Raw genomic sequence first — 16,998 nt, forward strand, 5'->3', positions numbered from 1 at the left:
TTGAACTAACAAATTACAGGAAAAAATTTGTTTTGGAATGAGTAAATAACGAGATCTTCCCCAAAGACATTTCAATAGTAGTCTAACAAAAAAATTTAATAAAAATGCAAAACAACTATTTTTTTTAAATCCAGTGCAGAACAGATACTAACAAATCATTACTAGAAAATTTCTGTATTGGGCTGGCCACCAACGACAGGACATGGACATGGATGATGATGAACGTGTGTGTACACACATGTCGTTATTCATTGTTGTGACATCACAGCAAAAGGCTACGGTACTTCGAACAAAATTTTTGAGGTTAGGACTTTTGTATCTACGATTTCTGTTATTAATTTTTCTTTTCAACTCTAATTGAGGTTAAATTATTTTTATATAATTATAATTTGTAATTTTCCAGTGGTTTATTTGTTTTTATTACTTGATAATTTTATTTTAAAAGCCTCTCGCTGATGAGCATAATGCATGCATGTTCTGTAGTTAGTGGCCAGCCTTAGATGAATACGACACCTTTAAGACATTACAGTTTACATTAAAAAAAAAACAAAAACAAAAACAAAACAATCATTGCTGTATTTTTCGAAATCTAGTGCACAACGGAAACCAACAAATTATTACAATAAAATGTTCGTTTTCTATGAATAAAAGACCGAGATTCGTCCATAAAGACATCTAACTAAGCCATTGTTACCGCAAATTATTTTTCAAAATATAGTGCAGAAAGTGTAAAACGGAAATCAACTATTTTTTCACAAAAAAAAATCTATTTGAGGGAATTCTATTTGTGCTATTTTAAATTAACAAATTTAATTCTATAATACCCACAGAGATATTCAGAAAAACACCTATTACAAGAATGATAACATCAAAGATTCATATTCAAGTCCAGTTCAGCAATCTAATTAATCAGATAGAAAAATCAGCATTGTATCAATATACAAGAAAAAGAACTAAACGATAGAAATATCATCTAGAAGCAAAAGCATCTAGGTTAGTCTTTGCTTCAAATAACACTACATTATTTTTATTGCAAATAATTATTAGAACACTTTTTGGTTTTTGTATTTCTTTGAGACACTAGTATGAATTTAGAGTGAATAAATTTGATTTAATTTGAATTCTATGTAATAAAATTTCCAAGTAGCCCTATTGAAATAAATAAATTTACTTCCAAGCTAGAAGAACTAGGGTGATGGAGCACTTCCTATAGAGCGAACTGTTCCATCTTTTTCTGATAAGAACACAGTAATTGGTGATTAATTGATAAAAGAATTACTCGTGAGTTATTTAAAAGTACACCTTTAGAGAAGAGTAAGGAATACTTACCGAATGTCTTTTCCAGGTCTCTTTGATAGCAGGCCGCAGCTTCTTGTGCACTACTGCCTCCTGCATGTCCTCCAGTATAGGGTGCTGGCCAACCTCCTCTTCAAAAGGGAGTTGATATTCTGATATCGGCCCCTACACAGCAAACAAATAAAATATTACTAAAAATATACTTGAATTTTTAAATATGACACATACATTCACTGCAGTGTAAAAAATTGATTTTTTTCTAACGTCGTTGTTGATGATAAAATAGTGAGGCGTTTGAGCTGGTTGGGACACGTTGGGAGGTTGAGTGACTCAAGAGTCGTAAAAGAAGATCTTAAGAAACATCCCAGGAGGGAGAAGGCTGAGAGGACATCCGCGAAAGCGTTTGCTTGGAGGAAGAGGAGGACGATATTGGGAAGTTGGATGTCAGAGGATAGAGACGTAAGGCTGCCGATAGAGATGAATGGAGAGGCGTTTTGAAGGAAGCCAAGGCTCTGAATGTGCTGTAGCGCCAAGGGCCATGGAGTGAGTTAAAATATTGGATCTTGAATCAAATAAATTGAAATTCATGCTTTAATTAAATATAGAACAATAAATTGAAGCGAGGTCACTTAATCACTATCAGTGATTACCAAAGATTTCAATTTGACGACAATGGTTATATCTGTGCACAGTCATCCTAATTCGTTAATGGCGAACCATTAACGAGAATTCAAACGAGCGATTATACGCTATTGAATCAAATAATTGCCATCAATTTTTAAACGTTCTATTTTATTCTGGTTTCTTTTGTTTTCACAATTTTTTAAATAAAAAATACTGACAAATACTTACTTCCTGGGCTGTGCACCTGGATGCCAACTCCCAGAGAACGAGACCACAGGCATAGACGTCGATACGCAGGAAAGCATCTCTCGAGAAATTGATTGCTCCTTCCAGCACTTCAGGAGCCATATATCTCCGAGTTCCAACCTGCATTATAAAAAAATAATCAAGTAAGTTCAATCATAAAATTCAACTATTCTCTTTGTAAGAAATTATTTTCATTAGTATAGTCTTGAACGTAATTGAAGTTGAATATTGGAACAGCCACAGCACTCAATCTTATGAGAATAGTTAACAACTATTCTAGAATATTACAGGGAATACCCTGTACCGACAAATAATTATTTTTCAACTTGGGGACGCCGCTTTAGAATAAACTAAGATAAACCCCCTTAATGTGAAGTTATGGAAAGATGGGAAATTTAGTCTATAACTCATATTCAATTTCGAGTTAAGAGCATAAAAATAAAACCTTTCTGAAACAGTTGGCAAAATTTTATCAAGCTTTTACTAAATGTATAAAGGATTTTAGAGTACCGTAATTTTCAATATAAATAATTACTCGTTAACTAGGAGAGAAACTATGACGCATTATGTGAAGAGCTAAATAGAGTTTGTTTGAATGCTGATTCCTAATTGAATCTAAGGCTAGCCACTAACGGTAGAGCATGCATGTTTATCATGTTGATCATCAGCGAGAGGGTCTAACATAAAATAAGGGCGCCTTCACACGGGCGATTCTTTCGTTGACCAATAGTTCCCAAAAAGATGGAACATGTGCTTTTTAAATGTGAGTCGATAGACTGGCAACCGTGATAGAAAAATTCTGCCAGAAAATAGAACCTGTCCTATTTTTAGAGGAGAGCGATAGTAATAGCGCATATGGAGAAATGATTCCAATTGATTAAATACAAGGTCATTATTTCATTGTTGCATTAGAAAAAATGATAAAAGCTTTCTAGGATAAACATTATTGCTCCTAAATCATATCAATTTCCAATTAACTAAGTAGCTGTACCGTAAAAATATTATCACTTCTGAAGTCATTATCATTCAAGCATTCATAATTCTCAACTTAACTAGAATTGGTGTAGGTAAGTATTTAAAGATGTTATTGTAAGGCTTCTGGGAATTTCGACTTCACATGGAACGAAGGGGTTATTGAACTTCAGAAGCAAACTCTCGGGTATTTCATAAATAAACTATGAAAATATAGACCGGTGTTTCAAAATGAACGCACATACAAACAATATTGTCTACCAGGTGAAAATATACAGGTGAACCTGTAGTTCTGCCTTTAGCTTCAGTTGCTTCTGGATACTAGTGCAGAAAATGCACAACAACTTGCACAATACACCACACCATCATCCAAAAGTGTAACACAACACAATTTATTTGGTGTTGCTTCTCTTTTGAAAATTGATTAATAAGATTTAATGATGTGAATTTCAGCCTAATTTTTATGTTATTTCATCTTCTTCTTATAATTTTGTTTTATATAATTTCATGTTTCATCATTTCTCTTATCTCTCATTGAGTGAATTATTACGATTTTGCCACTCCTTTGTTGTATTATGCTATTCTATTTGACGCAACAACAAACAACTGAATTCCAGAATTTTTCTACCAATACTGGCAGAAGAGAACAAATAAATCATATTTTATGTACGGTAATGGAGAATCAAGAAAATTCTATTTGAATTCTCCATCTTCAAATAAGCGGTTAGTTCTACCTTCCACCCAGCTTACAGCTGTGGAGACTTGTGAATCAATAGGCAGTTAAATGTTGGACAAAAGAATCCATTCTCGGAATTGTATTGTATCGAAAAGTTGCTGGGTCCACGAATCGACAGTGTGTAGACCTAAAGTGATCTCTCCTATTTCACGGTTATTAGCAAATCATTCCGGTTCGTTGCGGACGACTATTTTTCAGCCCGTGTGTCTCCGCCCTAAACAACCAATTACAATAAATCAACCACTGGAAAATTACAAATTATAATGATAGAAAAAATATTTAACCTTAAATAGAGCAGCGAAGAGAAAATCAACATTGAAAAATCGGAAATACAAAAACCTAACCACAAAAATGTTGCTCGAAGCATTTCGCTGTAATCACAGCTGTGATGACATAACAATGTATGAAGACTGTGTATCATGCATTTTCTACTGTTAGTGGGCAGCCTAAATATAGAAAGTTACAGTAGCCTACGCGTCCCGTAGCTTTGCATCCGTGACTTTGAAACGGCATATAGGTAAGGTAAGGCATATGGTTACGGCGGGGTAATAGTTACGGCTTTGAAAAAACATCAGCTTCAGATCCTAGAGGAAGCTCCCTACAGAGCTTTGTCAGAGCTGTCTTGAAAGAAGCTCGCTAGACACAAATATTCTTCATGAATGAGAGAGTTGCAACGGGAACGCGCCAACTAAGTTCCCGGTCAGTAAAGCTCCTTTTAAAACCACTTTCGAGGGGATCTACTGACGGCGTCAACTGAGCTCCTGAGAGAGGAGCTTAACTGACGGGGAGCTTAGTTGTCGTGAGCGTCCGAGGAGCTTGGTTGTCGTCTACGGTCTCGACAACTAGTCCCCTCCGAACCAGTAGGGAATTTGCTGTCGGGGAGACTAGTTGACGCTAGCGTGCAAGGAGCTTGGTTTTTCTAGTATTTTGCGTTGTCGTTCAAGAAAGTTTAAAGAATTTGCAGTGTCGAAAAATGTAAATCATTGTTACATTTCAAGTTGTAATTTGTGTGTGTGATCAAAATAGCGAGGAGCTTAGTTGTCGGGGAGACAGGTTGGCGGCGACCCATTGCAACGTATCACCAAACATGAAAAGAGCATATTGAGCGAATATCAGCTGATAGGATGTGTTGTGCTAAAAGGACGTAGCTCCAAAAAGTATTTTGTGTGTCTTCTCGGATGCAACACGTTGCTTTTGAGAAGATACAGAAGAGCATCTATTGCTTATGGAAAGATACATTTTCAAAAATGTTGGATGTTTTTGTTTGGGTAGTATTATAGACGAGTGGCCCTCCGCCGATAGGCAAAGCTTCAGGACCCGGACTATACTGTTTAGAAGAAATGATCATGTGAATAACGGAGCAGAGTGTTTCTGAATGCAGTAATATACAGTTTGATTGCATCTAACTGATATAAATGAGGATATACTGTTTAGAATGTAAGTGGGGCTGGGCGCTGGGGTTACCTGTCCGTGAGTGTCGCCGCAGGGCTTGCCGGGCTGAAAGACGAGTGCCAGGCCAAAGTCGGCGATGCAGGCGGACAGGTCGGCCTTCAGCAGCACATTCTTCGACTTGAAGTCGCGGTGCGCGATCGCTGGCTTGTAGCCGTCAGCCTTGTTCGCCGGCAGCTCTTCGTGCAGGTGCATCAGGCCCCTAAACAACAGCAACACAATTCATTAATAATACAACCAAATATAATGTCCAACGTTAATAATGCTAAAGGGGCATCATATTGAATGATTTTAGGATTATACTTAGGGAGAAGTTTTGATGAAAGTTGATTTGGGGGTTAGATTATTGCTTCAAATTACAATAGGCTGATATGAAGTTTAGTTAAAAGTAAAGTTTGGGGTTAGATTTTTGCTTTAAATGACAATATGCTGATATTATTCATAATTGATTATTGGTTAGAATTATGATTAGGGTTAGGACGAAGTCATTTAAATTAATAATAATTGTTTATCTTGAATCAATAAATGAATTATGGATTAAATTAGCTAAATGTTAGGTTCTTGCCTTAAATAGCAATATGCTAGAATTGTTAAGAATTTTTTATTATTTTAATTGTTTGTAGTAAACAAAACGCCCACCTGGAGCGTTGAGAAACAAAAGCGCATGCGCATTTCGATGCAACTTTCTCGCAGGATAAAACCTAACTTAAGCTAACATTGACCTTTCCCTAACTTCTCCCTATTTTGTATTATTTGTTTAAATTCAATTAAAAGTTTAAATTACATTTTTTTATTTGTTGAATAAGTTTTGTTTCAATAGTATTGAGCCTATAGTGAGGTCCACGTTATAATGACAGTGAAGAAAGATAGGAGAACAGCGTTGCCGATTCTCTGTCTTCTATTGTTAGAGGGAAGCTGATATCAGGAGAATCTGATAAAATTTAACTTTTCATTCCTTGTTAAAATTATTAATATTATATTTTATTCGGAATATTATTTTTCAATTATAAAAATAATTTTCTTAATTGAGATTAAATAATTTGTTAATCAATTATATTTCTACATTGTTAAAAAACGATCTGGAAACGTTGCGAAACAAAAAGATCCATGTCTGGAAAGAAAAGGATAGCACTATCTGCTTTGTCAAATGATAGACAAGGATAACAGCACCAATGCTAATCATTGGATACTGCCATTATAACCTCTGCACCACCAAACTACACTATTTATAGAAACTATTGTCAAATAAATAACTCTAACCATGATCCTACTATTCTAACACGATTCGCATGCGCGGTATTCTTTCTCGAGAGAACGAGTACTTTTGTTTACAATAATTGTTTCATATGTGTTTCAGGTTACCTAGCCATAGTCTCGGCGACATGACAGAGTTCGGCCCAGGTTAGGACGTTGGCCTTGAGGAAGTCGCAGAGGGAGCCCTTCTCGTGGTAGGCGGTGATCAGCCAGAACTCGGCCTGCAGGTTGTCGCCTCGCTTCTCCACTCCCACGTAGCGCAGAATGTTCTCGTGGTCCATGTGCGGCAGCTTGAAGATCTCCTGTTCGGCCAGCCAAGACTGCTTATCCTACAAAGAAACACCTCATTAGATCACCTATTCGGATAACCTTGATTGCGTATCTTATCAAAAACTTTCTAGTAGTACATTAATCATTAAACCTGCATCATTGTAGAAATCAATCTGAAAAATACAATTTCTTGGGAATATAATCAATTTTGCCACTTCAGCAATGGTAATAACCTGTTACTATAACAAGCTGCACACAGGGACAATAGTAGCGAATAACAAGCTACTACGGGAATTGGAAATGTCCGCAATTTACAAATGGACATGACATTTCCAATTCAGTGTTCCCGCAACAGCTAGTGAACACTTAGTTGATGTTACTATTCTCCTTGAGTACCGGCTGCATGAAAATTCTAAATTGTTGTAGAATTTTCCATACAGCAATGGTTGCTTATCATATCAGAAACAGACAACATGACAAAAACACATTAGACAATCTTTCCTCGTTATTAATAGTAATAATACAATAGATTCAACACTGTTTACGAATATGTTGTGGAGGTGTGTATAATATTGGAAAGACCATAAAATGTTAGGTGTACTGTACACCTAAGTTTACAAGATTGGGAGCAAATGATGATGCATCATAATGTTAAACCGATTTAATAATAGTAAGAGGAGAAAATTATTCCATTTTTATAAATGAAATGAATGAACAGGAAAACTAATAAATTATTAAAACTATGAATTAAAAAACTAATGAAACGGGTATTCCAAGATTATGCTCTTCAATTTAATGGTTTTTGTTGAATTGGAAATACTTTTTTCTCTGTCTTGATGACTGTAAATTCAACAAGAAAGTTTTTTAATGTAGATTCAGTAAAAATCTACTTAAAAAATAACTGAGTTACTCAATCATTGCATCCAAGTCTCAAGTAGTGCACAAATTACTCTTATTGAAAGTACACAGATGGCCATAATTCGAAAATAGCATTTTAAAAGTTACCTGAATTGGAAAAATTTTAACGGCAACCGTATCCGACTTGTACTGGGCCTTCCACACCGAACCAAAACGGCCTCTTGCCTTTATCTCAATCAGCTGAATTGGTCGCAGGCCCAGCAATGGCGAAGGTACTGACAGCTGGTGAGGATCCATAGTCGGTACCTGCAAAATATTCAATATCGATTATTAGAAACGTTCACTCTTTCATTAAAATGGTAATTAATGATAGAGTATCGATTGTACAACCTCATTGCAAAAAGCATTAGGACCCATTCTTTAAAAAACATTTGAACGTGAATTCAAAAATATCGATAACAATTATTTCAAGTGAACAATCCATAAAGTGGACGGCAATTAAGCTTTGATTGTGTTTTGTGCAAAGGCCGAAAATTTATGATGGAATTTTAATTCTTATTGATCAATAAATATTTTTGATTCTCATTGATCAATAAATATTTTTAGTATTGATTTCAGTTATTATTATTTTTCATTGTTATGTACGACTTTATTTATTATTAGCCAAATGAGGAGAATGAGTGAAACTGAATGAGGAAATGTAACTAACTATAAGAACAATTTAGGGGACTAGAATGAATTCAATACTGACTCGAGGTTGAAAATATTCAAGAGTGGAAACTCTTAGATTCTATATTCATGATATATATTCCATCTAGAGGCTAATGAAAATTATATTGCCGTTGATATCGATCCTGAATTTAAAAACCTGAGGGAATGGAGGCAAACATCAGGGTATAGAAAATGTAATGATGAAACATAGCATGAACAGAGGGAATAGAATAAATGCATTCCAGAAATGAGTTATTAAAAAGTATGAAGAATCTCTTAATTTCAGGAAAAGAATAAATATTGCAATACCTATTTGAAAAAAAAAAAAAACTGAAGGTAAAAATAGAAATTGTGATGTGCATTAGTTACTCACCCACTAACCAAAAAAGAGAGCATAGGGAAAATAAGAAGTAGTATTAGAATTTATGAAATATGATTCAAGAAGATAGAGGATAAAAAGCATGATGTAGCAAAACAAGGTAGGCATCAAAACGCAAAAAAGTTGAAGCACAGTCTACATGAAATAGAGAACGAGATCTATCTATACTAGTAACATTTACACTAAAATCTGAAATCAATATAAGCCGACTGTCGAAGGTTGCACGTTGTAGGCGGCCTAAGCTTGAATAGCAAATTTAAATTAGAAGCATAAATACTTGGTATGATTGTCAGTTATTAACTTTTCAATCAACATATCAACAAATAAAACAGTACATTTATTATTAGCATGATATAAAACCATTTTAAGGTTGTAAAAGTTTTCAAGAGTTAAATAAGCAAGAATGAGAATAAATTATGATTTGACTTGACAATATTCTCTACTAGATTATATAAATAATGTAAATATAAATTGATAATAAGAAATGTTAAATATATCTACGTCTTATCATAAACGTCTTATGTTTACCCAATTAATCAGATTCTATATAAACAGTTTCTATTCTACACAATGATTATCCTCAGACTCTATGCAAAGTTTTTCGAGAAAACGAAACATTATAGAACTTACCTCAGGGAATTTCTATCTCTAAAGGAAAACTAGTGTTACTTTTTGAAATAAAATCTGAAATTGATCATGAATTAATAAACAGTAAAACCGTATGCCAAAAATAAGTGTTATGAAGCGGAATAGTAGAAATGAAAGTTTTAAAGAGAAGATGTCACAACATTATCGTTAGATATACTTGCAAAAATTGTAGGCAATGTTTCAAATACCAAAATAAGCATACATTTGTATATTCAACTAACGTGAATTGTATGAAAATCAATCAGTCATTTCAAAAACGTATATAATTATGATACATGAAATAATCAATTTGATGAATAATGTTCATGTGTTAAATAGAACATGCAAAACTATAAAAAAGAAGCGTTTCAGCAATTTAGTTGAGTCAAATAATTTCAAAAAATTCAAGCAAAGTAGCATGCAAATTTGAGCGAGCGTCTTAGAATAAACATTAATACAGAATAAAGTTGTAGAGATGACAATAGCACACTCACCCACTAACAAAGGTAAGCATAGAACAATGACCAACATTGAAAAATACAATCAAAGGTTACTATCATAACACATATAACATTCAGGTAAAATATAGGCTGAATATATATGAAGCTTTTAAAAGTTTAATAAACATAGAACATATTATAAAAAATATAATTCAAAGATAAGCTTTTAAATCTTTTTTGAATTTTGAACTGAATGTGAAATGAAAAAATACTTTTATGAAAATGGAGGACATAAGTAGTAACTAAATTCTATCATTAAGCATTTTTTCCAAAAAGAATTTTTGAACGAAAATATAGATTGGGGTAATCGATTGGAACTCTTATAATATGGCCATGCTCTTCAAGAAAGTAACATTTTCATAACAGAATGCATCGAGAACCATCTTAATAAAAATCAAAACTGAAAACCCATTGAAAGCACACTCAACATGGAAATTCAAACATCTGTTTCACTACAATTGCTCATTTTTTAGAAATAATGGAATCAAAGAAATAATTACTTAAAGATCAAAATCTTTTACTTTTCTGACACAGGTTTCAAATCAACCAAACAGTTAATTAGTGATAAAAAGAGATGTAAACAAAATAAGACTAGACGTCGCTTACACATTTCTTATTCATTACAAGAAATTATTCAATTAATTATTATATTATAATGAAATTGATGAGCAATCTAAAACATCACGAATCCTTTTCCATAGAGCAATTTAATTCTACGATTGTTCTCTTAGTACCTAAAATGTTATTGAGGTTATGTCAAGAATCTTGTTTATCATCAATGAAAAGAAGATTGGCACAAGGCAAATTCATTTAAAAGCTTCAAGTGAATTATTAATATCATTCAAGAAGGAATGATATTAATTTTTAATATTTGTAATAAAATTTTATAAAATTTGCAATTTTACTACTTTCTGTAACAGTATAGTAACCTAATTGAAAAATATAAATTTGAAACTAGGCCAGGATGTCAAAGTGCCTACTTACTAATTAATACAAATGGATTTAAAATATACGGGTTGGATATAAGAATATAACATTCAGGCACGTGTTGATAAAGCCTCAATCTCCAACACATAATAATAATAATAATGATATCCGTCATAAGATGCAAAATCAACACAATTGTAATTCTAAACAAACAAGCACTTCCCATCAATCAAAAACAACATAAATAATCAATATTAAAAATCATATAGTTATAAGAAAATTCAAGATAGATAGCAAGCAAAAATATTAACCAAAGAAATGACAATATATAATATTCAGTAACGGTATCAATAATAAAGCTCTTAATTTTGTTCCAAAACGTACAAATATTAGTTATAAGGATACAATTAATTCATCTCACCTCATGGAAATAAGCAATCTTTCGTTGGCGATAAACCCAGTAGAATATTGCAATAGCAACCATCAATGCTATGACCGGTATCAACGAGTACAGAAGAGTGTTCATCAGCTGATCATTTTTGTGATCCATTGGCGTTTTAGCTGTAAATCGTGATTCCAAAATTAATATAATTATATTCAAATAATAAAATAGAAATATTTTAATATAGTAATATACACAAGTAATTTATTTAAACCAGATTATTTGGGTTGAGAACGAAATGAGCATAAGTCCTTAGCGGAACAGGGTTCGACCTTGAATTGGACAAGAGCATTACCAATAAACATATTGCACATAGACCTTAATAAGGATGCAGAGCAGAACTCATCCAACTAACTTTGGTCAATTCACTCAGCTGACTCATTTAATGGCGGATAGATTTATGTAAAACGCCCCGGAAGTATGGTTCAAGTCTCTACAACAGAAATAATTAATCCTCAATAAAAATCCGCTGAAAAAATGCGTAAATTTGCCAATTTAGGAAGGATGGTAATGACTGGCCAATGGTGATAATAACGAGTGACGACAGAACAATGCGCTTCTTTGCAGATTTTAAAACATCACTATTGATTCAAAGTCCAAGAGCAGTTTATATTGCTCACAAAAAAAACAACATAAAAGCATACCAGACACTTGTCGTTGTATAAAGAAACAGATTAGTTGTTCCATCAATGGTAAGAGGTGATGTGGAAGCAAACTATTAGTTTCAATTCACGACCCAACTTATTTTCATCAATTATACAAACTTATTTCATCTTTCTCTTGATTTTTTCTCAATTTAACAATTAATTCAATCCAGGCCTAATTGTAAATGTCAATATTTTTACACTGCAAATGGAAGATAGACAGTACAATGAAGTGAGCAGTCATACATTGATTGATAATTTGTTAGTTACTTCATAGCTTAAATTTCTAACTAAATTATACATGTTCAAGAAACGCGGCAACGTGATTTGCGTTACTTACAGTGTTGCGTTGGTGCTTGACTTGGCACGGGTGCGAAAGTGAAGTCTTTGTTGCACATGTCACCTTCGCAGCAGCAGAACAAGAAGTTGTGCTTTGATTCTCCTCTCTTGTGCACGCACTTCGGCTGATTGTAGCACTCCATGTTGTTCAGAAAGCATCCCTGCAAAAATCATTATGTATTTCTTAGTTGTTTGTGGAAATATAACTCTGCTATAGTGAGGTACACGATCTAAAGTCAGCAATTGCTATCCTTATCTGTCATTGGACAAAGCAGATAGCTCTATCCTCTTTCAACTCCAAACCGTTGCCGAATTGTCAGAAATGTTCGTGGGCTATTAAGAAATAAATAATCAATCTTAATGAATAATGAACATTCTCAGTAATGAAAAGTTATTCTTACATCAGGAAATTAAATATTTTCTTGATGAATACAATATACTTTATTTGAAAAAACTGGCCATTATAAACAAGAATGAAATTTTAATATTGGATCAGATATACTGTGAGTTGAATCACAGCTATGTTCTATAGAAGGCGGTGGAAAAGGAAACTTAACAACTATATCCTCCTATGAAATCCACTGACATTAAACGTGAATTTCACTATAGATAAATTGAGTTCTGAAATAAGCAGATACATCTGATTTAGTTTGCGGTATGAAACTGTAATTCTGCTAGTAAAACTGCTCTTAAACGGTGTATTATTTTTAAAGAGTTTGAAACTTAGTAATTTGTTACCAACTCGATAATTTCTACTTACGATATGATAGGCTATTGAATACAGTTGCGTGATAGATTTCATAAGTATTTAAAGTGTTCGTCCTGAATTTAATCAAGTAATAAGTAAATTAATACAACATAATTTGTAGTGGAAGCATCAAAATGCGAAGTTACAATAATCGTAATTAACAAAAGATTGATTTATAATTTCTCAAATTGAATGATATAATTTATTTGTAATATTATATGACTATTTTTTTCATTTTAAATATCAAGACGACTGAAAGAAATGTTTTAAATCTAGCAAGAGAACCAGAGGAAAAGCTTCATTGGAAATGTTTGAATAATTGAGAAAATGTCATTTTTGTTTATAAATGACAGGAAGTAAAAATATCAAACTGGCAAGATAACAAGTGAGAACCTCAAGATGCGAAGAATCTCAAGTAGTAATGGGGATTGCTCACCCTTCTATTTGTTCAATTGCTAGCATCCAATAAACACCAATAAATTGATTGTCCAATTTTGTTTATTATTGTTGGACATGACAGACCCTAATCTTATGACAGACTTAGCCTGTCGTGTCAGGCTGGTGATTCGCAATAATTGTAGATCAAAAGTGAGTGTTGCATTCACAATTCGCAGAAATTGAAATAAAGTTGACATGCAGAAGAATATTGGCCCAAAAATGTATTTTGTAGTGCCCCTATTCATGGTTTATTATTAAGATTATTGATATTTGATTACTTTCACATTTCTTTACACGCACTTACATTATTTCTTTATCTATGAGTTGAGTATAAGAGGAGGTTTGAAATGCCTCAACTTCGCCCACAATGCTTGTGGGTATAAAGCATGAAATAAAGGCATTTATCTATCATCTCTTTATCTATACTTTTACTATTACAGTACGTACGTTTTACATATTATTTTATTACCAACCTACATTACATATACTTTCTAATTAATTACAGATTAAGACCAACTAATTGAAAATTGTGAATTGCACAATACTCGTGTAAATGCACAACAAAAAAATATACAGTAAATTAATCGGATTGAGTAATAAAGAATGAAATTATTTGACATAGTAAATATTATTTTGACCAGTAATTTTCATGAATTTTAAATTAAATAGATATATTAATAAGTAGACGTCCCTCAATAGCTTGTACCAATGTAAAGATGTGAAACAAACTTGTAGTGAAAATCAAATATACAGGATGACCCACAGAAGGTGTAACAGCCGAAGACCATCGATGCTAACCTATATGAAATTGAAACAAAAAATGTCCAGTATTTTTTTATCAACCTTAGTTTTTGAGATCTTTCCTTGGATATATACAGTTGAACCTCTGTATAACGAAGTTGATTATCCCGAGAAAAAATTCGCTGCAGAGAGGTATTCGTTATTGAGAGGTTGCTCTGTCATGAAAACTGCCACACTCTTATGGATCTTATAATATATCAAGGGCGGTGATTAAATGATTTGGGCGGTAGTTAGTGTCTTATTGGGCAACAATTTAAAGAATATACCATTCTCATCAGCATTGAAATCGTATTTCGGTTCATTATATTTTCTGAGAACTTTTTCTGAACTTTTTTGAGAACATTTCCTTTCCAGAATTCACAAGAGGGTACATATCAACACAAGCACTTTCACCCGATATCACTTCTTGGACGATGTCATGCCGTTTTTTGAATTTTTCTAACCAGCCGTTACCTGCCTTAAAGCTACTGTATCCCGATGATACTGCAAATTCTAAAGCCTTTTCATTGATTAAATTCCCTGACAATGGAAGATTTTTATCGTGCATTACAGTCACCCATTTTATTACCGGTTATCAGTATCATCAAGGAAATTTTGCTAGACATTTCTTGTTGCAAACTTCATGTAGAATATATGGTGTTTGGCTGTTAGACGTTTCGTGGTGTAGTGGTAGAGTGAATGGCGCCTTACTTTCATGTAGATGTATGGTTTTCCGTGGCTGTTGTTCTGCCAGACGACGTAGCACTGACTGCGCTTGTCGGGCTCGGACGAGGGACACTCCTCGGTGCCGTTGCAGCTGTCAGGGTTGCCAGTTTCGCCACACTGCGTGTAGTTGTAGAACTCACAGCGAGTCGTCACCACTATCGCACTGCCACTCGTCGAATCTAAAATTCAACATTAAATTTATTCAAAACAAATATTGTAGTTTTGTTTGTTGGTAGAGTCTCTGTTCCGCTAGATTTTAGTTCGTCTTCCTTATAAAGTTGCATGAACATAACATAAAAGGTACTGTTTAAATAGATTTCAAAGGTAGAAGGGTGGATTAGGGAGGTTAGGTTGTTGCTTTCAGATGGCGATATTTATTCATTTACTTATTTGATCACTCAACATAATACAAATTTCAGAGGAGTATCACAGATTCCAATTCTAATTAATACGACAATCTGATGTGTTTATTTATTTACAATGCAAATAAAATTGGTAGATAAAATAATAAGGTAGTCCTTGTGCTATTCTTCTTCTTAATTTATAGGTGACAGAGTCCAAGATAAGATTAAAAATTTCACGTGTAAAATTTTTGTTATTTTCATATTTTTGGATTGCATGTTGGTATTATTCGAAATGTTTTGATAATTTATGAAAATAAACATAAAGAATTAAATTGAATTTTGTCATTGAAATTGAAGAATGTTATCAAGACTTGGATGGGGGAATGCTTGGAAAAAATAAAGGTTGGAAAAAACAGGATTGCTGAGATAATAAAATAAGATACATGGTACATTGATAATGATTCAATTATTATAACAGATTATTATTATAATTATTATAACACAGTAAAATTGTATAGAATTATCTTCCTTTCTTAAAATAAAGTTTAGTTTACAGTGGTAAATGTAGCAACGCTTCAACTTGTTGAATATCAAAATATAGCCATTTTCCAGTCCTGATTGTAGATTACTTTCTTTCACATGCTTGATTTTCATACAGTTCTCTGAATAATGTGTAATGCTAGCGCCATACGCTCGTCAAGTCGCTTGCCAAGCGGCTCGCTATATATATATATATCTATACGGGCGGAGTGACAGCGAGCGGTGACATAGTAGTCATCCAGACTCTCACACTTGTCGACATTTGTACGCACTTGACAAGAGCGGCATAACACTTGAAATTGAAATAATTTGCAGGGAAGTGCAGTTTGATTAATAAACTTTATCAGTGAAAAATAATAGCATAATCGTGACTCGATACTAACAGTATTAATAATAAATAATGTACTTACGTAAAAAGCATATGAATAAATAACAAGTAACCTATAAGTAGCAAGCATAATAATAAATAATGTACTTACGTAACAAGCATATGGCGAGAATGAAGCATAATGTGAGCCACTTGCACAGAGGAACTAATTCTTTATGCCACGAAAAGACTGCCATGGTGAACGAGAGTTCAGCAGTACAACCTTTCTTCGCAGTTTTATTTTCAGTAGTCGAAGTCATTTAGTCAAATTTCTGCATAATTAACCAGACGTCAATTATATAGTCATCAGAATAGTAAATATATTATATTTACTGTGTCACTCGGATGAGTGATGAGGTAGATGGAAAGGCTCTTTTCTTATGTGCCATGTCGTATCCTGTAAAATATTGAAAATAATTTCAGTTTCAACACCAAAAGTCATGATAATCTTTTGTTTTATAATTTCTAGTAATTGGTAGCAAATATAGAAATTATAGTGCTGAAAGTGAAACTGTACAATGTTCTCAGAGAAAATCAATAACACACTGTAGAAACTATAGCATTAACTATTCAGATTTTTACATAAGCACACAAAGAGAAAAAGTTAATCTCCTTCTTCTAAAAAAGTCACAAAACGATCTCATGTGTTGAAAAACTCAACTTGATATTCTGTTTTTAAGATTAATCTGGTCTCAATGTATTTGATATCCAGATGTAATAAAATGTGGCTTCCAGCAAATATTTCATACATAGACTAGTATACATGGATTGTAATTGAAAA

The 16,998-nt window shown here is 33.2% G+C and overlaps 1 protein-coding gene across 2 annotated transcripts in view; it reads right to left on the reverse strand.

Moving 5' to 3' along the window:
- Positions 1-16,998, reverse strand: part of LOC111062301 (activin receptor type-2A) — a 44,107-nt gene that overhangs the window by 26,118 nt on the left and 991 nt on the right. For both annotated transcript variants that reach the window (XR_005572036.1, XM_039434534.1), the window contains exons 2-10: positions 16,330-16,614; positions 14,952-15,145; positions 12,276-12,435; positions 11,271-11,410; positions 7,853-8,011; positions 6,686-6,906; positions 5,339-5,525; positions 2,149-2,286; positions 1,330-1,461 (exon numbers count right to left, since the gene is read on the reverse strand). Coding sequence is in view for 1 of the 2 variants with exons in the window: in XM_039434534.1 (XP_039290468.1) it covers positions 1,330-1,461; positions 2,149-2,286; positions 5,339-5,525; positions 6,686-6,906; positions 7,853-8,011; positions 11,271-11,410; positions 12,276-12,435; positions 14,952-15,145; positions 16,330-16,477 (1,479 nt within the window). In the remaining variant the exon portion in view is untranslated. The remainder of the gene's footprint in view (positions 1-1,329; positions 1,462-2,148; positions 2,287-5,338; positions 5,526-6,685; positions 6,907-7,852; positions 8,012-11,270; positions 11,411-12,275; positions 12,436-14,951; positions 15,146-16,329; positions 16,615-16,998) is intronic.

Source organism: Nilaparvata lugens, chromosome 8, assembly GCF_014356525.2.
Source record: "Nilaparvata lugens isolate BPH chromosome 8, ASM1435652v1, whole genome shotgun sequence".
NCBI classification, from domain to species: Eukaryota; Metazoa; Arthropoda; class Insecta; order Hemiptera; family Delphacidae; genus Nilaparvata; species Nilaparvata lugens.